This window comes from Salvelinus sp. IW2-2015, linkage group LG9, assembly GCF_002910315.2.
Source record: "Salvelinus sp. IW2-2015 linkage group LG9, ASM291031v2, whole genome shotgun sequence".
Taxonomy (NCBI): Eukaryota; Metazoa; Chordata; class Actinopteri; order Salmoniformes; family Salmonidae; genus Salvelinus; species Salvelinus sp. IW2-2015.
In genome coordinates, this window is record NC_036849.1 from 26,412,746 (window position 1) to 26,439,754 (window position 27,009).

The 27,009-nt window shown below is 43.1% G+C and overlaps 2 protein-coding genes across 5 annotated transcripts in view; one reads left to right on the forward strand and one right to left on the reverse strand.

Annotated features, from left to right (window-relative positions):
- LOC111968882 (prepronociceptin-like) overlaps positions 1-8,359 on the forward strand; it is a 41,497-nt gene extending 33,138 nt beyond the window's left edge. For both annotated transcript variants that reach the window (XM_023994816.2, XM_023994815.2), the window contains one exon: positions 6,138-8,359. In XM_023994816.2, the coding sequence (XP_023850584.1) occupies positions 6,138-6,767 (630 nt within the window). In that variant the 3' untranslated portion in view covers positions 6,768-8,359. The remainder of the gene's footprint in view (positions 1-6,137) is intronic.
- A 264-nt stretch (positions 8,360-8,623) lies between these two features.
- On the reverse strand, positions 8,624-22,979 carry LOC111968883 (zinc finger protein 395). 3 transcript variants are annotated; one of them, XM_023994818.2, is made up of 10 exons: positions 22,624-22,979; positions 16,387-16,616; positions 15,047-15,267; positions 14,832-14,932; positions 14,394-14,596; positions 14,147-14,247; positions 13,703-13,979; positions 13,377-13,463; positions 11,624-11,742; positions 8,624-11,369 (listed from the first exon to the last, which is right to left on the reverse strand). In XM_023994818.2, the coding sequence occupies exons 2-10, from the start codon at positions 16,579-16,581 to the stop codon at positions 11,258-11,260; spliced, it is 1,416 nt and encodes a 471-aa protein (XP_023850586.1). In that variant the 5' UTR covers positions 16,582-16,616; positions 22,624-22,979; the 3' UTR covers positions 8,624-11,257. The 3 variants fall into 3 exon arrangements, with proteins under 3 accessions (XP_023850586.1, XP_023850585.1, XP_070301339.1); XM_023994817.2 differs by having other exon boundaries at positions 14,394-14,599; XM_070445238.1 differs by lacking the exon at positions 22,624-22,979 and adding an exon at positions 19,639-19,995 and having other exon boundaries at positions 14,394-14,599.
- Between the last annotated feature and the right edge of the window lie 4,030 nt (positions 22,980-27,009).

Consider the following 27,009-nt stretch of genomic DNA (forward strand, 5'->3'; position numbering starts at 1 on the left):
CTATGAATGTAATATCAAAACAGTGAWTTTTTTTATTTCACCTTTATTTATATATGATATCCAATTCTATAATTCCAGGATCCATCAATCCCTCTCTGTTTCCAATCATACCGGGTAGGGTATATTTGTCTCTTTCTCTCTAGAGAAGTCGTCTCTCTGCAGGGTATATTTGTCTCTTTCTCTAGAAAGTCGTCTCTCTGCAAGGGTATATTTGTCTCTTTCTCTCTAGAGAAGTCGTCTCTCTGCAGGGTATATTTGTCTCTTCTCCTCTAGAGAAAGTCGTCTCTCTGCAGGGTAATATTGTCTCTTTCTCTCTAGAGAAGTCGTCTCTCTAACTTAAGGGTCCAGAGGAAAGGAAAGGGAGAGGATACCTAGTCAGTTGTACAACTGAATGCATTCAACTGAAATGTGTCTTCTGCATTTAACCACCCCTCTGAATCAGAGAGGTGGGGGGGGGGCTTGCAATAAATCGACATTCCGGTGTTCTCCTGTTCGGTGTTTGGTTTGTTTTATAATGTACGCCTCTCGAACTGAAGGAATCTGAGATAGGATAATCTTGTGTGTGTGTGTGTGTGTGTGTGTGTGTGTGTGTGTGTGTGTGTGTTGATATCAGGTTCAGCTCTGACTTGGGGCATCTCCACTGAGAGACTCCAAGATGAGACTGTGATGCATTTGGAGACGTATTGTCGATACACAAATCACGTAGTAATGTTTTGCTCTGTTGGGACTGTGAGCCATATAGAAATCTCTATCTGTGCTGCTCTCTAAGGAATAACTACACTGAGAATACCAAACACTAGGAACACCTTCCTAATATTTAGTTGCAACCCCTTTTGTCCTCAGAACAGCCTGAATTCGTCGGGGCATGGACACTACAAGGTGTCGAAAGCATTCCACTGGGACGTTGGCCCATGTTGACTTCAATGCTTCCCACAGTTGTGCCAAGTTGGCTGGATGTCCTTTGGGTGGTGGACCATTCTTGATACACACGGGAAACTGTTGAGCGTGAAAAACCCAGCAGCATTGCAGTTCTTGACACAAACCGGTGCACCTGGCACCTACTACCATACCCCGTTCAAAGGCACTAAAATATTTTTGCACATTTACCCTCTGAATGGCACAGACACAATCCATGCTTCAATTGTCTCAAGGCTTAAAAATCCTGATTTAAACTGTCTCCTACCCGTCAAGGGATCATAGCTTTCACCTGGATTCACCTGGTCATTCTATGTCATGGAATGAACAGGTGTCCCTAATGTTTTATACACTCAGACTAAGCGTATATTCACACAAAGACCATACAGACATTATGGACGCCATGTTAATTCAGGGTGAAACATTCTGTAAGACAAAAAAGGAGGACTCTATGTTCTGTCAAGAGAAGTACAGTATGGTCTCTTCATGGGCGTCATATGGCTATCATCATCATTCTTCACAATGGGACTCCCAGTGTTTGATGGTGTATCATCGTCTATCTCAATTCAATTCATAAAGCCGTTTTAACGTCAGCATTTGACCATGGAAGGTCTAGCACTGTACAACACCTGGACAAAGTGTCCCCTAAGTAAGCATTTTAATGTTAGCCTACACCTTTTTACAAAGCATGTGACAAATATAATGGAATTTGATTTTGATTTGACTGGGGAATTAATAAATAACTAACAAGTCATAATGTTGCTTCACTCTCTCTCGCTCGCTCGCTCGCTCGCTCCCTCTCTCTCTCTCCCTTCCTCTCCCTCTCCCTCCCTCTCTCTCTCTCTCCCTCCCTCTCCCTCTCCCTCTCCCTCTCTCGCTCCCTCTCCCTCTCCCCTTCTCTCCCTCTCCCTCTCCTCTTCTCTCCCTCTCTCTTCTCTCTTCTTCACTCTCCCTCTTCCCTTCTTTCTCTTTCTCTCAAGTTTCAAAGTTTATTCCCCACGTGCACAGGATACAAAAGGTATAAAACAGTTCTTACCATGAGAGCTCATTCCCAACAATGCAGTGAGAATAATAATATATATAATAAAAAAWWTWAAAAACATTAAAAAACACACTAGAAGTACGATGCAGGTTGAAGAAACACGAGTCTGCGAGTATATACAGATCAGTTCCAGTACCTTCTTCAATGTGCAGGGGTACTGGAGTGGTTGAGGTAGGTTTAACATAAAATGTTTGTATTTATTAGGATCCCCAAAAGCATCAGCTACTCTTCCTGGGGTCCACATGACACATGACATAATACATAGTACCGAACATTATTGGTCAAGGACTGAAATACATTTAAAACATCACACATAGCCTACATATCAGTACATACACACAATATCTCGGTCTAATGCATAGTACAGTGCAAATTACAATACAATATATATAAAATGACTGTCTCTTCACAGTCCCCTTTGTGCAGTAAGGTGTTATTTTATCTGTTTAATAAAAAAAATGGTAGCTTGAGTTACCTGGGGTGGCAAAGACTTCCATGTAGTCATGGCTCTATTCAATACTGTGCGTTTCCCAGCCTCTGTTCTGGATCTGGGGACTGTGAAGAGACCTCTAGTTGCATGTCTTGTGTTATACTGATGATTGTCCAAACTGTGTGCCAACTGACAGACAATTCGGTACCTTCAACACATCAACACCTTGCACAAAGATCAATAGTGACGCAGTCAATCTCTCCTCAACTTTGAGCCAGGAGAGACTGGCATGCATGTTACTGACACTTGCCCTCTGTGTACATTTAAGTGCGATACGTGCCACTTTTTTCTGGAACAACTGCAATTTACCTACAGTACCGGTCAAACGTTTGGACACACCTACTCATTCAAGGGTTTTTCTTAATTTTTACTATTTTCTACATTGTAGAATAATAGTGAAGACAAAAAAACAATGAAATAACACATTTGGAATCATGTAGCAACCCAAAAAATGTTAAACAAATCAAAATACTCTACCGTTCAAAAGTTTGGGGTCACTTAGAAATGTTCTTGTTGTTGAAAGAAAAGCAATTTTTTTTGTCCATTAAAATAACATCAAATTGATCCGAAATACAGTGTAGACATTGATAATGTTGTAAATGACTATTGTAGCTGGAAACGGCAGATTTATTACATAACATAATTGCAAAAGGGTTTTCTAATGATCAATTAGCCTTTTAAAATTATAAACTTGGATTAGCTAACACAACGTGCCATTGGAACACAGGAGTGATGGTTGTTGATAATGGGCATCGGTACGCCTATGTAGATATTCAATTAAAAATCAGCCGTTTCCAGCTACAATAATATTTATTTATGCTCAATTTGATGTTATTTTAATGGACAAAAAATGTGCTTTTCTTTCAACAACAAGGACATTTCTAAGTGACCCCAAACTTTTGAACGGTAGTGTATATTTTAGATTTTAAATTCTTCAAAGTAGCCACCCTTTGCCTTGATGACAGCTTTGCACACTCTTGGCATTCTCTCAACCAGCTTCACGAGGAATGCTTTTCCAACAGTCTTGAAGGAGTTCCCACATATGCTGAGCACTTGTTGCTGCTTTTCCTTCCCTCTGTGGTCCAACTCATCCCAAACCATCTCAATTGGGTTGAGGTCGGGTGATTGTGGAGGCCAGGTCATCTGATGCAGCACTCCATCAATCTCCTTCTTGGTCAAATTGCCCTTACACAGCCTGGAGGTGTGTTTTGGGTCATTGTCCTGTTGAAAAACAAATGATAGTCCCGCTAAGTGCAAACCAGATGGGATGGMGTATCACTGCAACATGCTGTAGTAGCCATGCTGGTTAAGTGTGCCTTGAATTTTCAATAAATCACTGACAGTGAAATCACTGACACATCATCTGACAATCAATTCTATGCCCATATGATTATTGCAGACAATACCCTCGGAGCTAASRGTTAAAGGAACATATATTTGGTTACTTACATTTACTGCACTTCTATTTCTCTGGGATAGAATACGATTTCCTTGTCCTCTGTTACTTATTATGACAGGGAGGACTGGAGCGCTAACAAAACCAGACCGCCAGTCTCTTAAGCTGTTCGCTATGTTGGAGATAATCCTGGAACCCCTGCGGTTAGGGTGAATTCCATCTCTTTAAAAGAGTGTTGGTTGCTCCCACAACAAGTCAAAATTGTCACAAAGGAGTCATTCCTGTCTTTGCAGAGTTTCTTCATGAACTTATTTAGGGCAGCAAGGCGGCTGTAACATTCCAAACCCCTTCTATAGCATGGCAGGGGGCCAGAGATGACTGTTCTCTTCCCTGTGCAAACAAGGGTGTTCAAGAGAATGTTGTAGTCCTTCTTCAGTTCCTCAGATTGCCGAAAGCGAATGTCGTTAAATCCAACGTGAGTGACAACGGTGTCAATATTAGAGTAGTTAGCTAGAACTCTGGGCAGGAGGGAGTTGATGTCTTGGACACGGGCGCCTGGATGACAGTGGACCTTGGTCGGCCTACAGGATAAAATCTCTCACCATCGAGCTGCCCACGACAATGGTGGTCGTGATGGAATCCGATGGGGAAGGAAGAGGGAGAACAGAACAGCCTGCCTCGTGCAGGGGGAGGTGTGCTTTGACTCATGCCAGCCTGACTCACCTTACATGTACCAGTAGCAGGGGATGGCGTCGGAATCCTCTGGAGATGGAGGAGGGCCCAAGACCTTGTTTCCTTTGGTCAGCGATCGGCTGAGCTGTGGAGGAGGCCCCTGGATGGCTGCTGGCTGTTGGTGTACTCCCAGAATCAGAGTTGACTCCCAGGGCTGGTATGTCCGCCTCCAGTGGGGAAAAGCTGTTTAATAGCTGGAACTGATCTTCTAGGATATATGGATGCCGGCTAGACTGCCTTCCACTCTACCTCCTTCGCATTGCCAGTGTCCAGTGTCCCACTGGCCGCGGTGTTGAGCTTACCATCTGTCCATTGGATTGGAACAGGTCAGTACCGCCCATATATACACTCACGGCCAGTTTATTAGGTACACCTTTCTAGTACTGTGTTGGCCCTTTGCCTCAGAATTCTTCGGGGCATGCTAAAAGGTGTCAGAAACGTTCCACAGGGGTGTTGGTCTCTGTTGCTGCAGATTGGAAGGCGGTACATTCATGCTGCGAACAGCCTGTTCCATCTCATCCCAAAGATGCTCTATTGGGTTGAGGTCTGGGGAGTAAACTGAACTTGCTGTTATGTTCCAGACAATGCTTTTCTACTGCTCAATTATCCAGTGTTGGTGATCACATGTCCACTAGAGCCGCTTCTTCTTGTTTTTATCTGGTAGGAGTGAACCCAGGGTGGTCGTCTATGACAATAGCCCATCCCTGACAAGGATCGAGGAGTTGTGTGTTTCCGAGATGCCGTTCTGCACACCACTGTTGTACTGCACCGTTATTTGCCTGTTTGTGGCCCGCCTGTTAGCTTGCACGGTTCTTGCCGCTCTCCTTCAACCTCTCATCATCGAGCTGTTTTCTCCCACAGGACAGCCGCTGACTGGATGTTTTTTGTTTGTCGCATCATTCTCTGTAAACCCTAGACACTGTCGTGTATGAAAAGMCCAGGAGGCTGTTTCTGAGATACTGGATCCGAAGAGCCTAGCATCAGTGATCAAACCTCGCTCAAAGTCACTTAGGTCACTCATTATTAATGTTCAATCAAACAGTACCTGAATGCCTCGATACCTGTCTGCCTGCTTTATATAACAAGCCACGGCCACGTGACTCACTGTCTGTAGGAGCGATCCATTTTCGTGAACTGTCCGGTGAGTGTACATGTAAACAGGGCTAAAAAGTGACTGGTAGCAGGCATAAATAAATACTTATGGTAATATACTAATACTATATATACATGTAAACAGGAGTAAAAGTGACCAGTAGCAGGATAAAAAGATAGATACTAATGGTAATGGCAATCACTAATCAATGACCAGCAGCATAACGCTAGTAATAAATCAAACCAATAATCATTATAGCAGCAGCGTAGGTGTGAGGGGTGTCTGCGTGTGGGTATAAGTGTGTGGTGTGAGTAATGAGTGTGTGAGTGAGGTTTTTGCGTGTGAGTGAGTGACAGTGAAGGTGTGTGAGTGTCAGTGTGGATGGGCATAGAGTCAGTGTGGATAGTCTGTGGAAGAGCTGCTCTCTAACATCCATGTGCTCTGTGTTTCCCTCCCTCTCTCCTCTCAGGTGTGTCTGGTGGAGTGTGAGGGTAACGTCTCCCCTGCCTTCACTTGGGACATGTGCCGCAAGGCCTCAGCCTCCCCACAGTTACCCTCCCAGTCCATAGGGGGCGCTGCCATGCTGACGCGGGCCCAGAAGGAGGTGGAGGCCATGCTGCCAGAGGAAGAAGTGGAACAGGGGGAAGGGGGGCTGATGTACCCAGTAGCCCTGCAGAGGTTTGACCACGTGGTCCGTGCTCTGGRCATAGACGAGCTGGGCAGTGATAGCCGGCTAACCGCTGATGTCTACAACTCCCAGCTTCCCCAGGAAATGCAGGAAAGGGATGAGGAAGTTGGGGACGAGGAAGAGGGGGATAACGCGATGGAGAGAGAGCAGGATGGAGCGGCGGGGATAAGTCTGTCGAAGCGCTTCGGGGGGTTCCTGAAGGGAAGGCATGGCTACAGGAAGTTGATTGGCCCCGGGAGGCCCTTGCAGAAGCGCTACGGCGGGTTCATAGGCGTCCGGAAATCTGCCCGCAAGTGGAACAACCAGAAACGGTTCAGTGAGTTCCTGAAGCAATACCTGGGCATGAGCACCCGAGCTAGCAAGTCCTACAACAGCATCTCCGCTGACATCACCCAACAGAACAAGGTGTAGCAACGCACACGGCAACTGTATCCCTGGCAATGACGCACATGTCGTAACCTAGCAACCCCCAACCCCGCCCTACATATTCAAATCCGTCACCAAGGTGATGATTACACTTCGGTTCCGAACATAACCCCTCATGAAAATCCACACTGGAGCATTATAGATTCAGTCTTGTATACTGCATTTCCTCATTGATAACGATAACATATTATGAATAAAAGCTAAGAAAATAGTAAAAAAAGACCATGTATATAGCTAAATGGTTTATCAGAGAATCACATTGGATTAATATTATAGACACACGAACACACTGTATTTGTTTTGCCTTCTATACTGCATCTGTAATGTAACTTTTCAAACCATGTTTGCCTTCATCAATTATGGCTATTATTATTACATAGGCTAATTCAGTGTAAACTTCACGAATTTAAATGACTTACTAGTGAAGTTTCCATGGATTTCCTGAACCAGTACAGTACATGAGAGGGAGACTGTTTGGAGACCGTGCATGGCACTCTCTTTGTTAGGTTACCCTCTAGTGGCTAACACAAAAATTACTTTCAGATTTCCAATTGAAAATGCGCTAAAATATGTTCATGACTATCTTATATATTATAACAAAATCTCAGTATTAGGTTTGTGGATGGCTTGTAACCTATTCACATCTTCAGAACTATTCTCCAAACTTCAATTTCAACCCTGGCTACTATAATTTGGAGCAAAACATCACAATTAACTGTTACTGCTGCGTAAGACTTATATATCCATGCTCATGTACCAATGATCTGTTGGCAAAACTAATGTTCTGACTTGAGAATGAACCTTGGAATGTGTTTTTTGAAGCAGACGCAGATGTAGCCTAGGTCTATTCAATCAGTTCAAGTGTTAACCAGCGATAGCAGACATCTGCATAGTGCATGTTTTGACGGTGTTGGAGGTGGAACTGCGTTGGAGCTGTCAAATCGGTGAGCAACTGCTCTTGCCATCCTTGTCACCAAGCCACACCCGCCCCACTAGTGTTAAAAGTTAAGATCGAGAAAGTGTAGGCCATGGTTCCCCAACTGGCGGCCCAACAATTACTTTTTTTAAATTAACATAAAAGACAAAAAACAGCAGCAAATCAGCTCCAAGTGATTTAAATTTAGGAAATCTGTTCCAAACTATTCCCACACATAGATATGTGATCATATACAAATGTAAGAAACGTTTGAAATTATGTTTTAGTCAAACGTTATATCTGTTTGGGCTTCTTGCAGTCAATTTGCAGTCTTCAAATGATTTGTAATTATGTTCAGGCCCCCAGACCATCCGCTCAAGAAAAAAAAAAATCAGCCCGCGACTGCTCCGTACAGCCAATGGCAATGTCCGCTTTAGGATGAATGCCAGGAGCCGCTTGTGGAGTTGGCATCTCTGACACAGTTCCACCTCCAACACCACCAAAACATTGAATAGAGACCCTTCTGTATGTATGAACAGTGGTCTGAGTTATTACGTGAAACCATTTTGTTGTGCAGCATAAAACCTGTAAATAGCAGAAATTTTACATATCAATAAAGATAGTTTACTATTTGTTTTGTGGCTTGTTATGCAGCAAATGATTCAGTGTCTTGAGGTGTTTTGTTCCAACGTTCTAGAATGTTCACGAGACAATGACATCTTGTATGAATCCCACAATGCTCCATTTATTAAACAAAAATGTCCACACCAATAATGTCTTGTATAATAACAATAAAAGTCCTCTCTTGATCAAATAAAATATCTGTATAGATGCAGGCTAACAACTCAACATGGAAAGGTGTATAACTTTACATCTAAATTGAGGCCAAGATTTGAAAAAGGAGAATAAAAACAAGACTACTAGAGAGGCTTAATCTTTATCAAGCATATTTCAACATCAAAAAGACCAAAACATTCCAGATTCCATATAAAAATAGTGCATCATAATAAAACAATTACTTTATTCAAAGGTAATGTCTTTCTCCAGGTACAGTACATACACATAACTGCCAAAATAAAGGAACCACCAACAAAGTGTCTTATAGGGTGTTGGGCCACCACAAGCTGCCAGAACAGCGCCAATACACCTTGACATACATTCTACATGTGTCTGGAACTCGGAGGGATGCGGCACCATTCCATCATTTGGTGTTTTGTTGACGGTGGTGGAAAACGCTGTCTCAGGCGATGCTCCAGAATCTCCCATAATTATTCAATTGGTTTAAAATCTGGTGACTGAGAGACACACACTTTAAACCCTCTATGCACCTTTAAGATCCCTCTTTCAAAGTCACTGAGATCTCCTCTTCTAGCCATGGTAGCCAAAACAATGGGAAACTGGGCATTTTATACATGACCCTAAGCATGATGGGATGTTAATTGTTTAACTCAGGAACGACACCTTTGTGGAAGCATCTGATTTCAATATACTTTGTATCCCTCATTTACTCAAGTGTTTCCATTATTTTGGCAGTTACCTATACATAACACAATATATAACTGTTTTTTGCTTCTGTTGATTCATTGGCTTACTGCAAGGAAACATTAGTTGTTTTTTTCTATGAGTAGAAACACATCGCTTCAATAAACAAGCATTCAAGCATTTTGGGTTTTAACATATGAAACATCTGTTTATGCATGTTAATTTACAATAAGTGGCAGAGTGACAAGGGTTCAGGGCCACAATGCCCTTGAGCAGCATATCATTCTAGATAAGCACTTAGCCATGTAAATGTTTTCAGACTCAATCCTGGCACCATATTTTAGTTCTTATTATTGGCACCACGTGGCACATTCCACATCAAACCTGGAACCTCGATAACATCATTCAGTTAGTGTCTCAGCAGTACTGAGGCTGGTACTGGAGTGTTGGATAGCCAAGCATATGGCAAGTGTATGGAGATAGATTCCTGACAAAATATATTTATACAAATGGCTCATTTTATTACAACGATGTGAGTAAGAGACCAAAGCTGCCAATGACCTCCATGTTTTAAAGGGAACCAATACTTTCATGTCCTATTCTGTCATAGTGTGTCTTTAATTATAGACTAGTGCTCTGAAATGATATCCGTTAGCATAACCAAAGTCTGTTACGAGGCTATATTATAGACTATTTCTGGTGTAACTAAGAAGACTTTAAGGCATACCAGAAAGGATAGCTACCGTAGCTGCTAACAACAAGGATGAGATACTGGGTCCTTAACTTTAACAGTTGGTTACATCGTGCTCAGAGAAGTGAAATTCTGATTGGTCTAGAGTATGTGAATTGATTCCTATATCCCACATGGTAATTCTTGGCGGAACATTGTATTTAACACACCTTAGAAAAACGACAAGTTGCAAAATATAGACAACATTGCTGGATAATATAACGAAACACAATACAAATTAACATATTCGACATCGCCCCAAAATATTTTTTGGTTCCCTTAAAAAAGCCACACAAAAAAAAAGCTACATACAAGTTTGCAGGAATAAATGGCTTATAATATCAGACAGGTTGGGCTAATGACTCCCAAATCTGCATTTTACTTCTCCTCCAATCCATCCTCAATGTTTAGGMCACAACTTCCTGGTTACCGACGCTTGGTAGATCATGAGCAGATGGAATCCTATAGGTCAAGGGGGCTTCTCTCAGCCAATCTGTGCACTATATGCAATTGACAAGAGCTGGTATAAATGAAACTCAATACTTTATAACAAATAAATGAGCAAGTTGACAGCAACTCTTCTCTGACATGGTAACAAGCATGCTATTTACAGGATCTAAGTATTTTGTGAAGCTTCACCTCTGTCACATAGGGCTCCCTCCTAGTATCACTTTACTTTCTTCTCCTTGCCATCATTGTCCACTGCATGCACAGACAGGAAGCCAAAGCCTGATGGATCGGTTAACCTTTGTATCATACAGATCTGTTTTTGCCCAGGCGTTTGGAAGTTAGGTTAATTTACAGATCAGATATTCTGCTCAGCACCTGCCTGGCTCAGGCCCACAATTGGCAACAAGCCTTGTTTCCAAGCCAAGTTATGGACGGCATGATGTCATAGATCTATAGACATCCCCTATATAGCTGCTGGGTATAGAAGAGCTGCTGTTTATAAGTTATAGCCAAAGATTTGGAAGAGAGGATCACGTTCCACTTCCTTTATAGCCCCTCCCTGGGCAGGAAGACAGGGGAACTGAGATGCAAAACTATGCTTCTGGTAAAGGTCATAGGTTACCAGTCATAGCTAATTTAGCTGCCTGCCCCCCACAGAGTTCACCATGAGCACCAACGCACAAGAACCCGAAGTTGTCAAAGACATGAACCAAATTCATAAAACTTTTAGTAAAGTGGTAAAAATTACAAAAAAGTTTTTTTTAAAGAAAGAAATAAACACCAACGTACATGGTGCTCCACTGGTTGACCCCCAGATCTTTCCTCAGTCTTCACTCGAAGAGGTGACTGCTCCATCTTTCTTTCTCTCGCTCTTCATCCCTCTCTTCTGTGAGGGGTTCAGTCGAGGAAGCGCTGGCAGGCTTTCTTCCAGCGGCAGGCGGTGCACCATTGGTCCCGGTGCTCGATGCCGTACACCTTACGGCACTTCTTCGCCTCGCCACGGATCCTCCTGTAGAAAGGGAGGGAGGGTAAGAGAGGGGGAGTCAATTTACAGTAAATGTAATGAACGGAAATGGAGAGAGAGACATAAGTAAGGAGATGCATAGATAAGAGTGAGGAAAAGACAGAAAAATCAGAGAGCGGCGAGAAGGGAAATTACTGTAGACTCAGATTGACTGAGGCAGATATGAAGGACATTATGTGCATTAAAATGTTATCAATAGTGATACATTAGTAATAGTATACTAAAATATAGTATCTCACCTTGTGGACCAGTGGCTGCGTTGGGGAGAGGTGCTGACAGGGTGTGGTCTGATGGGGGCACTGTGCTGCTGCAGCCACTGTTCTCCCACACTGACTGACCTCACACGGAACGACGCACCCTGGTGGACAGAGGGGGAAACAGGTGAGAAGCAGTGCATAGAAAAACAGAACATACACATTATGACTGCCTTTGTTATGGGTGATGAAGAGCAGAATGTCTAATCCCATCCTTTCAAAAGGCTTCTTTCCCACATCTCCTCTCCTTTACCTCCACTGATGGGAAAGGAACTGCAGATGAGGGGAGGAGACAAGGACAGCCACTATAAATAAGTGTAAACTCAGTTTTTGGTAATTGGTTAGAGACTACTAACTAATCTGTCTAATTTTATACAAATAACCCACAACTGAATTGAACATAGATTTCTCAGCACAACATACAGCCCTAAAGGAAAATAAGTAAACTAATAAAATAAATGACAACATATTGCATTTGATGTTGCCATCTCTCACAATACTGCAAGGTCCAGCAAAACAACACTGATGAAAGCAAGGAAAATCTTCATCCACTATTTTAGCATTCATGCAGTGTGTATTTAGATTACACTAAACTGAACGATCCATGTTAACTGCTGAAACGGCATCAGCATTGATTTCTCTTTGTGTGCACTTCTGCAGACTACTGCAGTGGCTTGATCACGCCAGTGTCCACGTGTTGTTACAAATAAATTACCTGCAGTTTCTACTACATATCGATAGGTGGCAGTGTTGTAGCACCAGCTAACGAGAGACTATGGGCCAGTGGAGACAAAGGCACCCAGTTCAGCGATGGAAAGAAAATATGATCAAATCAACAGGGGATTAGCTGGTAAATATCCATGACACTATTGGCAGTATAGAGCAGCTCTGGAGACAGGGCACTAAATCTATMCTAGAAAACAAATTATGTTTTTCCCTAATGGACTGAATTCAATTCCCCAAACACATACTGGCAGAGGCTCTGTATGGGAAATGTTTCTGCAAATATTCCACTTTTAAAAGCAAGTATGTGATGAATTCAAAACGCTTGGATATATGGACAATTCTGTGTTCAAAGGGCAAAAATATGTTGAATTCTACCAGTGAAAATAGCATATACCTGGACATACAGCATGAACAGCAGTTGTACAGTAGATTCTTAACTGAGTGTTTATAAATCAATTATCTACAGGGAATTTCCCTTGAGATTCTCCTATTGGATTCTGCAGTGAGGGTTGCGTTCAAGAGCCCCAGGAGTCAGGGTTGTGTTGATTGTCATTTCATTGGTGTAGTCTGTTGTCCAGCTCCTTTACCAACACTTTTCTCTAGGCACATTTGATTTAGCTCAGCCGGGGTGTGGGATCGGCGGGGTTTGCACATTCGAGACCATTCCTTTAGTCCTAAAGTGCAAACTCTACCCACCCAGTGCTTCAGGCAAGTTTACCTGTCTTGGGTGGGGGGTTGAGGTAGGTGTGGTACAATGGCAAGTTTACCTGTCTTGGGTGGGGGGTTGAGGTAGGTGTGGTAACAATGGCAAGTTTCCTGTCTTGGGTGGGGGGTTGAGGTAGGTGTGGTACAATGGCAAGTTTACCTGTCTTGGGTGGGGGTTGAGGTAGGTGTGGTACAATGGCATGTTTTACCTGTCTTGGGTGGGGGGTTGAGGTAGGTGTGGTACAATGGCATGTTTACCTGTCTTGGGTGGGGGGTTGAGGTAGGTGTGGTATAATGGCATGTTTACCTGTCTTGGGTGGGGGGTTGAGGTAGGTGTGGTATAATGGCATGAGTAGGAGACCGAGACAGGTGGAGCCACCACCTGGACTGGAACCTTCAGAGATAAATAAAGTGATCAATGATTGCGATCAGGTAGGATCATAAAATGCAAAATATGAAACAATAGGCTATATAACCACATTTGCAAACTCTGTTTGCAATAGGTGCTCATAGCATGTATTATTATGTATTATGTATTTAACTCAAGAAACACACTTGTTTTCCACTTTTCATGCCCAGAACAGAGATAACTTAGACATGAATAGCAGGGAGGGCAGTTGTCCTAGTGCTTACCTGGTAGGAGTGCTCAGAGTGGACCTGCCAGAAGAAGTCCGGGTTGGAGGGGGCAGACTGGCTGAGCTGGGGGCTCACTTCTGTGGGGGAGTCTCCTCCAGCTCCTGGTCCTACGCCAGCGGGAGAGGGGCTGGAGGGGGAGGTGCAGGCCAGCCATGGGGTGCTGGGGGTAGAGACCCCTAGAGGTCGGGTGAGAGGCCGCGGCTCCCGCTGATGTATCTCTGTGTAGTAGAAGTCCTCCTCGCTGCAGGAGCAACGCTCATGCTCACTGACTTGGCTGAGGGAAAACACGTGGTTTTACAGTGCATAGATTAATGCAACAGTTGTTTTCTTGTGCCACTAGTAGAAGCACTGTCACATCATCTGATAATAAAAGTTAAGACTTTATAATGTCAACGGCCGCAATTTTTGCACCAAAGATCAGTCTCATCCCTAGACACTTACCCCAGGTGCAGGGTACGGATGTGACGTTTAATCCCAACGACAGACTTCAGAATCTTCCCACAGTTGGGCCACAGACACCTGTAGGCCACCTTCACTGAGTTCTGAGAGGAAACAAGTTCACAGGTAAGCAAGGCTGATGGAACATTAAATCAAGAACAAGTAGCTGATGTGCTTGCCAGTAAATTCTGTCACATATTGCCACATTGGTCAATTTTAGCAAGGCTGTCCCCGTGACTACCCAACTCACCCTGCGTTTCCGTGGTGCTGGCTCATCAAACAGCACCTGCTCCATGTCCAATCCCTCATCAGGGGGCACGGCCAGGCTGTGACCCTCTGTTTCTGTGATTGTTGGAGAGGGGGCCGGGCTTCCGTAGCCATGGTCACAGCTCCAGTAGCCACTACTGCCGCTGTCTGAGAGTTCCCCGCCTCCACACTCCATACCAGCAGAACCTGCTGTACACATACACACATTAGTAACTTATCCAGAAGTCACTTACAGTGCATACATGTTCGTACTGGTCCCCTATGRGAATCGAACCTACAATCGTGGCGTTGCTAGTAATATGCTCTACCAACTGAGGCACACACACACACCTTACTAGAGCTGCAATGGTTGACAAAAACGGGACAGGAAAAATATAACCAAGAGCTTATCACTCAATCAATTATTCTGTCAATGAATTACCTGTGACTGTGTCTCTCTGAGGAGGGCTCGGGACCAGAGGGCTGCAGGACAGGCTGGTCAGAACCAGGGCTGCCATCATCTCATCCATAGACTCCGCACTCCTGTAGCAGGGAGAACAATAAGGTATAGAGAGAGAGAGACACAATGACAGGGGAATGCATACCCTGCTCCAGTTAACACACAAATTACACCCACACACACTACACTACACTTACCTCCTGGGCACATCGATGCAGGAGGACATTTGGTGTGGTCTGCCTGTGCCCTGTGTCGTAGTAGAAGGTGGAGGCGGGACGGTGGGGCAGGTCCATACGTCCTCTAGTTTCCTCAGGACATGCTGTCCCAGGAGAGGCAGTAGGAGAGCCACCTCATTATCCACATGGTTGTGTTGCTCCACTACCCCTGTGTACTCACGCCCTCCACACAACACATACACCTAAAGAGAGAGGGAGAGGTTAGCAACAGAAGTGTAATTGAGGGAGGAAACGGGTGGGAGTGATATAGATGTACAAGGATGGAGGGAGAGAGACGGAGAGAGTCCTAAACAGAGAGTACACAGTGGCAGAATACCTGACCCCTGTGACTGACCCAAAATCCTTGACTATGTACAGACTCAGTGAGCATAGCCTTGCTATTGAGAGGTCGTTATAGGCAGACCTGGCTCTCAAGAGAAGACAGGATATGTGCCCATTGTCAACAAAATTGGTGGAAACTGAGCTGCATTTCCTAACCTGTATGAACACAGACACATATTTCCCTCAGATCACACAGACCCACAAAGAATGAGACCTTGACAAGGAATATATCCACAAGCGTTTCAATGTTCATTGTCTTTACTTGCAAACTCCAAAATAAAGGTGTACAGCCATGTAGATGGTAGAAAGCAGAAGTGATATACCCAACATGAGGTAGTGTCACGTTAACAATGTACCGACTCTGGGTAAAGGTCACAGTCAACACATGTCCATAATAACAACGCTCCCATGAATAGTAATAATACTATACTGCAGTTAAGTACACCACATATTCAGTAGGAATGATTTGTATAGTGTCCACACTATAACAAAATCCAACATTGATAAGCTCCCATATCTGTTTGGCAAAATACCACAATGCGCAATCATAGCAGCAAGATTTGTGGCCCGTTGCAATGAGAAAACAGCAAACAAKGTTTACTGTTCATTTCTAAAAGTTTTTTGTTGACGTTGTTAAATTATCCTCTCACTTGTGTATTTTACTTGCTTTGGCAATGTAAACATATTTCCCATGCCAATAAAGCCCATTTGAATTGAGAGAGAGCGAGAAAAAGCAAGAGAGAGTGTGATAGAGATGTACAACGATGGAGAGAGATGTACAATGACAAGTCAAAAAGAACAAGTCAGGGTTAGTGCAAAGATAGGGGGAGAGTAAGAGAGACAGATATAAAAAGACAGACAGCGATACCTCGAGGAAAGAGGGAATTCATTAAAACAATCTGAATTTGAATTAGAGAGTGACAGACAGATTGTCGGTGTTCTCTCAAGCATGACATGTAACATAAGAATGTCTCCCTCACCTTCTGTCCAGGAAGTAGTTTGTTGTTGAATCTGCTGAGATGCTGGGGCCCTGGTGATCCCATGGTTGGGYCCCCCACACCCCCCTCAGGGTCCCCATGACCCCCTGTCTCCAATGTGCTCTCCATGGAGGGGCAGGAGGTACACACCAACGCCCCTAATGGGGAACGCTTCCCCAGACGACTCTTAGGTAACATGGTTGGCAGTAACAATGTCTGTAGACTCAGAAAATCTATTGGGAACACAGACAGAGACAGAAAGACGAAACAGGAGTAGAGTTTGGGTTTAGTTACTGTAGTAGGAGAGAACTGATTCTGCCTCAGAAATCATGCTGTGTTACATTCTGAGAAATGCACTCTGGTTGTCATTGGTATTCATTTTTCCATTTCAAAAGATCTTAGAAGTGCACATGTTTATGAACTTCAAGGTTTAGCTGTAGAACTACAGTCCAGATCAAACTAATGAATCKCACAAGCCCTTTGCCCCAAACATATTTTTGGGTACACGTAATCTCTTTTACAGTCAAATGCCATTGCAGTGGCAATGAGGATTGAGAAGTTTACCATCTGCTTTCAACACATTACAGAAAAAATTCTGTGTGCTCACTTTGCGATTGTATTTCATGTTTTGAAGCTCTATAAAGTTAACTTTATTGACATAGTCATATCCATACAGATGCATGTGTGGATGACAGCTCAGCCATTCTGCCATGAATGTTGATGGATTGATTAAGTGTGTGGGGAGGGCATTCCTGGTAGCTAATCAATTACATAATTGGTCTTCATCTGCACTTGAATGAACACCCGTCTTAGACCAAAATCTACCCCCTCCCCACCTTCTCCCCCTAAACTCTCTTGGTTGAAATTGCATCAGATGACCATATCCCCCAACCCTATCCTTGACTATTAGATAAAAACACATCTGACACCAAATCAGTGGGTAGTAGGTGACTTCTTTCTACACCATCCAACTATATACTATGGTGTGTGGTGGCTTGGGATCAGCTGGCTTCCGCAGATAGAGTTACAACACAAATATTTACCCATGACCTATTTTGGAGCCCTTCTCTATTTCGGACACTTGAGACATTTTACCAGATGCTCTTATCCAGAGCAACTTACAGTAGTGAGTGCATACATTTGAATTCATTCGCACTTGTCCCCTGTGGGAATCTAAACCCACAACCCTGGCATTGCAAGCGCCATGCTCTACCACCTGAGCTCCATGCTCTACCAACTGAGCTCCACGCTCTACCACCTGAGCTCCACGCTCTACCACCTGAGCTCCACGCCTCTACCACCTGAGCTCCACGCTCTACCACTGAGCTCCACGCTCTTACCACCTGAGCTCCACGCTCTACCACCTGAGCACCACGCTCTACCACCTGAGCACCACGCTCTACCACCTGAGCTCCACTGGCTCTACCACCTGAGCTCCATGCTCTACCACCTGAGCCACCATGCTCTACACCTGAGCACCATGGCTCTACCACCTGAGCTCCACGCTCTACCAACTGAGCTCCATGCTCTACCAACTGAGCTCCATGCTCTACCACCTGAGCACCATGCTCTACCACCTGAGCACCATGCTCTACCACCTGAGCTCCATGCTCTACCACCTGAGCTCCATGCTCTACCACCTGAGCTCCATGCTCTACCAACTGAGCCACAAGGTTTGCCTTGACCTTTACAGAGAGCTCGTTGCTGGTTAAACCTCCTACACACAGAGCTAAAGTTAGCTGACATTCAACATCCCAATGGAATGTGTAGGCCTACCTTAAGATACTATTACAATTACACAACAGTAGCCTGTGAATAGAATCTTCAAATCAGAAATATATTAATTCCAAAAGAGTGCCCTACTAATGACTCTTCATTTGTTAAAGTTGCATGTTCAAAAATAAACGATTATGACAAAATGCACAGGAAATGCGATAGAGGCAGGGCTTCAATAATAGTCTCCAATAATTTGAGGTGTGGGATTCTCCAAAAACATTCTCTCAATAATGAATTAACTCTTCTCCTGCAAAGTGATTCTACCTCTAATCCCATTAACTCATTCTACCATCAATCCCCCTGCCGGTCTCACATTGTCAATAGAAACATTCCGATGGGCATCAGTATATGGACGTCATCATGATAACTGATGCAATTCTGAAAACCAGAGAGCAAGACACAGTGAGTCACCCCTTCTAGAAAATATAGAAGAACAATTTACAGTTGGGAAAGATTTGGGGTGGACCAGATTTGCTCTGTTGAGTGGTCAAGGTCCATCATATCCTGTAATACCGATTAAAATCACATCAAAGAGAGAAGAGGGAAGTGTGTGTGTGTGTGTGTGTGTGTGTGTGTGTGTGTGTGTGTGTGCATAAGCAACAACAACGCGACCAGAGAAGCCAAAGGCTGAGTATGAGAGAGAAAAGGGGCAGGTAGGGTTCTCTCCATCCCCTTCTTGATTCCAGTAATGTTTGACTCACTTGTGTAATGGTGAACCAACCTGATGGTAACAGAATTTCCTTTGATTTCACAACATTGGCCCTCTGTGTAACAGTAGCTCGCTGCTGTACGTAGAGGCATACTATAGCCACCAGTCACAGGTGGCACTGTAACTCTATACCAGGAATACAGGGAAAAATAACACGTCCTATAAGGGGTAAAGGGGATACCTCGTCAGTTGCACAACTGAATGCAATTCAGACGAACCATCAAACAGGCAAAGCGTCAATACAGGACTAAGATTGAATCCTACTACACCGACGCTGACGGATATGGCAGGGCTTGCAAACTATTACAGACTACAAAGAGAAACCCAGCCAYGAGCCTACCAGATGGGCTAAATGCCTTTTATGCTCGCTTCGAGGAAAGCAACACTGAAGCATGCATGAGAGCAAAAGCTGTTCTGGGTGACTGTGATCACGCTCTCCGTAGCCAATGTGAGCAAGACCTTTAAACAGGTCAACAGTCACAAGGCGGGGCCAAACAGATTACCAGGGCGCGGACTCAATAGCATGCGCGGACCAACTGGCAAGTGTCTTCACTGACATTTTCAACCTCTCCCTGACCAAGTCTGTAATACCCACACGTTTCAAGCAGACCACCATAGTCCCTGTGCCCAAGAAAGCGACGTTAACCTTCCTAAATGACGACTACCCAGTAGCACTCACATCTGTAGCTATGAAGTGCTTTAAAAGGCTGGTCTTGGCTCACATCAACACCATCATCCCGGAAACCCTAGACCCACTCAAATTCACATACCGCCCCAACAGATGATGCAACCTCAATCGCACTCCACACCGCCATTTCCCACCTAGACAAAAGGAACACCCATGTGAGAATGCTGTTCATTGACTACAGCTTAGTGTAACACCATCGTGCCCACAAAGCTCATCACTAAGCTAAGGACCCTGGGACTAAACACCTCCCTCTGCAACTGGATCGCTGCACAACTATTTACAGGTCTCTCCAGATGTTCAATCGGGTTCAAGTTCGGGCTGGACCACTCAAGAACATTCAGAGACTTGTGCCAAAGCCACTCCTGCGTTGTCTTGGCTGTGTGCTTAGGGTCATTGTCCTGTTGGAAGGTGAACCTTCACACCAGTCTGAGGTCCTGAGTGCTCTGGAGCAGGTTCATCAAATATCTCCATACTTTGCCCTGTTCACCTTTTCTTCGATCCTGACAAATCTCCGAGTCCCTGCCTCTGAAAAACATCCCCACAGCATGATGCTGATACCACCATGCTTCACCGTTGGGATGGTGCCAGGTTTCCTCCAGATGTGAAGCTTGGCATTCAGGCCAAAGAGTTCACGCTTGGCTTCATCAGACCAGAAAATCTTGTTTCTCATGGTCAGAGTCCTTCAGGTGCCTTTTGGCAAACTCTAAGCGGGCTGTCATGTGCCTTTTACTGAGGAGTGGCTTCCGTCTGGCCACTCTACCATAAAGGCCTGATTGGTGGAGTGCTGCAGAGATGGTTGTCCTTCGGGAAGGTTCTCCATCTCCAGAGGAACTCTGAAGCTCTGTCAGAGTGACAATTGGGTTCCTTGTCACCTCCCTGACAAAGGCCTTTCTCCCCCGATTGCTCAGTTTGGCCGGGCGGCCAGCTCTAGGAAGAGACTTGGTGGTTCCAAACTTCCTCCATTTAAGAATGATGGAGGCCGCTGTGTTCTTGGGGACCTTCAATCCTGCAGAATTTTTGGGGTACCCTTCCCCAGATCTGTGCCTCAACATAATCCTGTCTCAGAGCTCTACGGACAATTCCTTCAACCTCATGGCTTGGTTTTTCTCTGACATGCACTGTCAACTGTGGGACCTTATATAGACACGTGTGTGCCTTTCCAAATCATGTACAATCAATTGAATTTACCACAGGTGGTCTCCAATGAAGTTGTAGAAACATTGAGGATGATCAATGGAAACAGGATGCACTTGAGCTCAATTTTGAGTCTCATAACAAAGGGTCTGAATACTTATGTAAATAAGACGTATTGTTTTGTTGTTGACATTTGCAAAGATTTCTAAATACCTATTTTGGGTTTGTCATTACAGGGTATTGTGTGGAGATGGATTAAAATAAATAAAAAGTGTCATACATTTTAGAATAAGGCTGTAACGTAAAAAAATGTGTAAAAAGTCAAGGGGTCTGAATACTTCCCGAATTAACTGTATTTTACACGCATGCCTTTTATTTTCCTCCATAAGTAAAAAGCAGGAAATGCATCACCTATGCCTCTTCTGCCATTCATTCCTATATAGCACCACAGTGGAGGTGTCATAATACCCATAAAACCTAGTGGTCAAACAGGGAAGTGGTTCTAATCATTTTTCCACCATTACATTTTTCCCATAGGAGATTTTAGAAACACATGAAATAAGGACTGCATTTCGTATAGGCTTACCCTGACGTGCTGTTTTGATAACCATGTAAATCTCTCTCGGACAAGGTGACATAAATATATTCGACTGCATTTACTCTCAGATTCAAAAATGCTAATTAGCATCAAAATAGACATCATGCAAAACTACAAATCCCTGCAAGCTCCTGCACCCCATCTCTAGCTGACACCTTTGCTAACAGGTATTGTGTCTATTTAAAACTTGCACAAAAGACTGTTCACAGAATTGTCCATTTAAAGAAATGTAGCCAATGTATTTATTACTACATTTAGCTAACATTAGAGATTCTTACTTTTGCCTTGATTGGCAGTCTATTCCAGATCATCATGGCATTTGTAGTTCTTTATGATAGGCTAATTATCTGCTATTGTGGCTTTCATTTTCGAAGGGTAAATACAGACAAATATTGATCAAAATCACATTGTCCTAGAGATTTACACGGTTATCAAAACATCACGCAAGGGTAATTCTACACAAAACACAGCCCTTATTTTAAGTGTTTCTAAAATCCACTATGGGAAATATGAATGGTGGGAAAACAATTGGAACCATATCCCTGTTTGACCACTAGGTTATGGGTATTATGACTCACTGTGGTACTCTAAGACTGGTTTGGATTTCTCCCCGACCAAAATAGCTGCCATTCTCAGAACATTCTAGAACTTGAGGCTCTATGACATAGCTGTCCACCCCCTTATCGGTAGAAAGTAGTATAACCACGCATGTCCGCACTAAAACTGTAAATTTCTCTTACCAAAAATAGACCATGAAAACACCATCATTGCAGTAAGATGATCACTACGACACTTAATCTAGATACTTTTGTGTAATGCATGATTTATTTTTAATTCGTTTGATTTTATTATCTTTATTCTTACTGGTTTCCCAATAATAGGATCATGTTGGATGTTGTTTTAAAATAAATTAGTTCTATAAGGTTGTCACAAAGGATCTATGCACACAAGATATTTTAGGATGCAAAACATCACRTTTACAGCCTATATTCTGCAGCTCATGCTTTGTAATAAAAATGTAATATAAGGCATTGATTGCTTCATTGAACAATGACTGATAGCCCACAAATAACAAGCGTCTGCATTGACTGGTTCCTAATATTATTTGCAACTTCACAGTTGATAAATATGGTCATATAAAAAGTAGCCTCAATGCATTTTGCAGCGATAAGAACATGTTTTTTTTTCTTAATGTTTACAATACAAATATGCACTTAAAATCCAAACCTTATGCACTGCATAAGGAATCTACTAACATGTTGAAAAGCATGCATCCTAAACAGCACTTTTCCTTGAGAAAACCCCCCAAAGTTTCAATGGGTACAGTGCACTTACCTCTGCCAATATTCAACACACCAGCTTCCTTAAAGCTCGCTTTAACCGGCTGTAACTTGAAATGCTGTTTTCCCTGCCTGAAAAAGGGTTGTATGCTGGTTATATCCAAACCCGGTATGGATTAAGGGGCAGGATTGGAATGGAGCTTTTCTTCTGCGAAAACATTATCAAGTAAATACCATACATACACGGTACTCGGACGTAAATAACCGTCTACTTTACATATTTGACTCAACTGAATAGATACATCAGTGGCAGTTAAACAGTTTTAGCGTGAAAATATAGCTGTAGGTGTCGAGTTTTGTTCAAAAGGAATGAAATACACGTCCGGGTTTTCTTTAATCTGTTTTCAGCGGGTTTTCAGGTCTTGTAGTAAACAAGCTAACCATGTGGTAAGGATGTCAGCGTTCATTGGGCAAACCCTGTTTTTCTAGACACACGCCCCACAAAGCTCACTTGTTTACAGTAGCTTGGATTTGGGCTTTGCTTGAGTGGAGCTCACAATGGACGTACAGTAACTCAACTAGGTTACATTGTTGTATGCATGCTGCAGAAAGCAAACAGCTACATTGAAAGTTGCAACATTGTAACGCTGCTCATCCTTTCAGTGCAAGTTTAAAACTTTGTCACATTGCTTCAGTGCAAGTTTGTCATAGGCTAAGATAGGGAATTTGGTGAAGTTCGAAATTAATTATTATAAATGTTATATACTGTTATTTCTATTAGGCCTATGTTTGCCATTTCATACCCATCTGCAACATTAACAATGTTGCTACTGTAATGTCACAGCTCAATTCTAATCTCACTATTAATCAGCATTTGACTAAACCAGTCAGATGAGATTCGCTGTGTGACTTACACAGTAGCCTATGCAATCCACACTGCCTTTGTTTACACTAATTATAAGGTGTTGGCTCTCGTTTTCTTGAAGTGAAAAACAACAGGTATGTGGATGGCTTGTGTGGGCAGGGCGTCCCCTATACAGCAGTTTACATCAGTGGTTCTCAAACATTTCCTCAGGGACCCCTGACATTTCACCTGGTTAATTTCATTAAGGGCTTGATGATTAGTTGACAAGTTGAATCAGGTGTGCTAGCTCTAGAATAGAATAGGTCGAATACATGGAACGGCTGAGGGTCCCCAAGGAGACGTTTGAGAACCACTGGTGTACATAAAATAGATCAGTGGTTTCTTAAACCTCTCCTCAGGGACCCAAAGCCATTCCCTGTATTTTATCTCTTCCAGAACTTGCACACCTGATTCAACTTGCAAACTAATCATCAGCCCTAGGTGAATCACAAGCATTTCGCTACACTCACATTAACATCTGCTAACCATGTGTAGGTGACCAATAAAATTGGATTTGAATCGGGTGAGCTAGTTGAGGGCTACAACAGAGGAAGAGGCCAAGCAAGAGGATATACTCCCCCAAAAATGTGTGTGTGAAATAAGCCCCTTTTGTATGGATGTCTATGAGAAAGTGTAGAGATAGGTGGGTCTTATTTGATCTAATACAAGTTTCTTCAAATTACACATTTAGACTACTGATATAACTGGAGGCACGTGGCATTCCCGCAAATTTGAGAATCATGACTTTGTTGTGCCTGCTGTTCAAACACCCATCTGCCCTCTCATTCAATGGAATGGTCCCGCCTGATATCGCCTCCTCTCGCTTGCCTTCCATTTTTGAGGACATGCATTTCTATTGTTAGAGCGGTCACTTGACTATCTTGTCAATATAATCGAAAATCTTTGGCTACAACAAAATTGTGAAACGTCTGGGGTTCCCCGATGAGAGGTTTCAGAACCACATAGATAGTGTGCAGCTATAAAAATGAAGGACCAGGGACGCTGTTTTAATCTAATTTGTTTTCACATTCCGTGAATATTGGCGAGAGGAGATGTGACGACATCCCCATGCCGTTGCAGAATACCGATTTTAGCCTAACGGTCTGTCTCGAGAGATAGTAGTTCGTCATTTTATAGCTATTACTGCATGGGGAGCTCGTGCTGTACKTGCGGGCGAGCGTCTGGTAGACCAGGCAGATATATACACGCGCGCACACACACACACATTGAAAAGCTGCACGTAGAGAGCGTACAACACGTCGTCCTTGGTGTGTGGGGGTGGGTGGGTGAGTCAGTGGCGCTCTAAAGAATGTTGCTGCGAAATAGGCCTCTGGTCCACTGACCCAGATACAGCCTAGTTAGTTTATAGTTAGTTACTCAGTTCATGGGCTCCCTTCTCAGCTTTCACACTTGCATATAAATGTATCCGACTGGCAACTAACTTACCCCGTCTCAATCCTGTGAAAATAAGGGCACCATTACCTGTAATTTTTTTTTTTTTTAAACGGATACAAGCATAGGCTATTCACTGCAGCAAATCAGTTTAATGTTATTGTATCTCCCTCTTTCAATTAAAGGTCTTAATTGGCATGGGAAAAATATGTTTACATTGCCAAAGCAAGTGAAATAAAAAATGAACAGTTAACATTACACTCACAAAAGTTTCAAAATTAAAGAGACATTTCAAATGTCATTTTATGGCTATATACCATGTTGTAACAATGTGCAAATAGTTAAAGTACAAAGGGGAAAATAAATAAACATATAGGTTGTATTTACAATGGTGTTTGTTCTTCACTGGTTGCCCTTTTCTTATGTCAACAGGTCACAAATCTTGCTGCTGTGATGGCACACTAGTATTTCTCCCAATAGATATGGGAGTTTATCAAAATTGAATTTGTTTTAGAAATTTTTGTGGGTCTGTGAAATTTGAGGGAAACATGTATCTCTAATACGGTCATACACTACCATTCAAAATTCTGTGGTCATTTCCATGTTTTTGAAAGAAAAACAAAACATTTGTCCATTAAAATAACACCAAATTGCTCAGAAATACAGTGTAGACATTGTTAATGTTGTAAATGACTATTGTAGCTGGAAACGGCTGATTTTTAAGGGAATATCTACATAGACATACAGAGGCCCATTATCAGCAACCATCACTCCTATGTTCGATTACAGGCTCAAAATGGCCAGAAAGAAAGAACTTTCTTCTAAAACTCATCAGTCTATTCTTGTTCTGAGAAATGAAGGCTATTCCATGCGAGAAATTGCCAAGAAACTGAAGATCTCGTACAACGCTGTGTACTACTCCCTTCACAGAACAGCACAAACTGGCTCTAACCAGAATAGAAAGAGGAGTGGGTGAACAACTGAGCAAGAGGACAAGTACATTAAAGTGTCTAGTTTGAGAAACAGACTCCTCACAAGTCCTGAACTGGCAGCTTCATTAAATAGTGCCCGCAAAACACCAGTCTCAACGTCAACAGTGAAGAGGCGACTCCGGGATGCTGGCCTTCTAGGCAGAGCTCCTCTGTCTAGTGTTTGTGTTATTTTGCCCATCTTAATCTTTTATTTTTATTGGCCAGTCTGAGATATGGCTTTTTCTTTGCTACTCTGCCTAGAAGKCCAGCATCCCGGAGTCACCTCTTCCATTTCCAGCTACAATAGTAATTTACAACATTAATTAACAATGTCAACACTGTATTTCTGATCAATTTGATGTWATTTTAATGGACAGAAAATGTGCTTTTCTTTCAAAAACAAGGACATTTCTAAGTGACCCCAAACCTTTGAACGTTAGTGTACATTTGGCCGGAGGTTAGGAAGTGCAGCTCAGTTTCCACCTCATTTTGTGGGCAGTGTGGACATAGCCTGTCTTCTCTTGAGCTCCAGGTCTGTCTACTGTGGCCTCTCTCAATAGCAAGGCTATGCTCACTGAGTCTGTACATAGTSAAAGCTTTCATTMATTTTGGGTCACCCACAGTGKYCAGGTATTCTGACCWCTCTGTTAARGGCCAAATTYMATTCTAGTTTGCTCTGTTTTTTTGTTAATWCTTTCCAATGTGTCAGTAATGATCTTTTTGTTTTCTCGTGATTTGGTTGGGTCTAGTTGTGTTGCTGTCCTGGGGCTCTGTGGTGTCTRTTTGTATTTGTGAACAGAGCCCCAGGAGCAACTTGCTTAGGGGACTCTTCTCCAGGTTCATCTCTCTGTAGGKGATGGCTTTGTTATGKAAGGTTTGGGAATCACTTCCTTTTAGGTGGTTGTAGAATTTAACTRCTCTTTTCTGGATTTTGATMATTAGYRGGTATCGGCCTAATTCTGCTCTGCATGCATGATTTGGTGTTYTACGTTGTACACTGAGGATATTTTAGCAGAATTCTGCATGTAGAGYCTCAATTTGGTCTTTGTCCCATTTTGTGAATTCTTGGTTGGTGAGCSGACCCCAGACCTCACAACCATAAAGGGCAATGGGTTCTATAACTGATTCAAGTATTTTTAGCCAGGTCCTAATTGGTATATCAAGTTTTATGTTC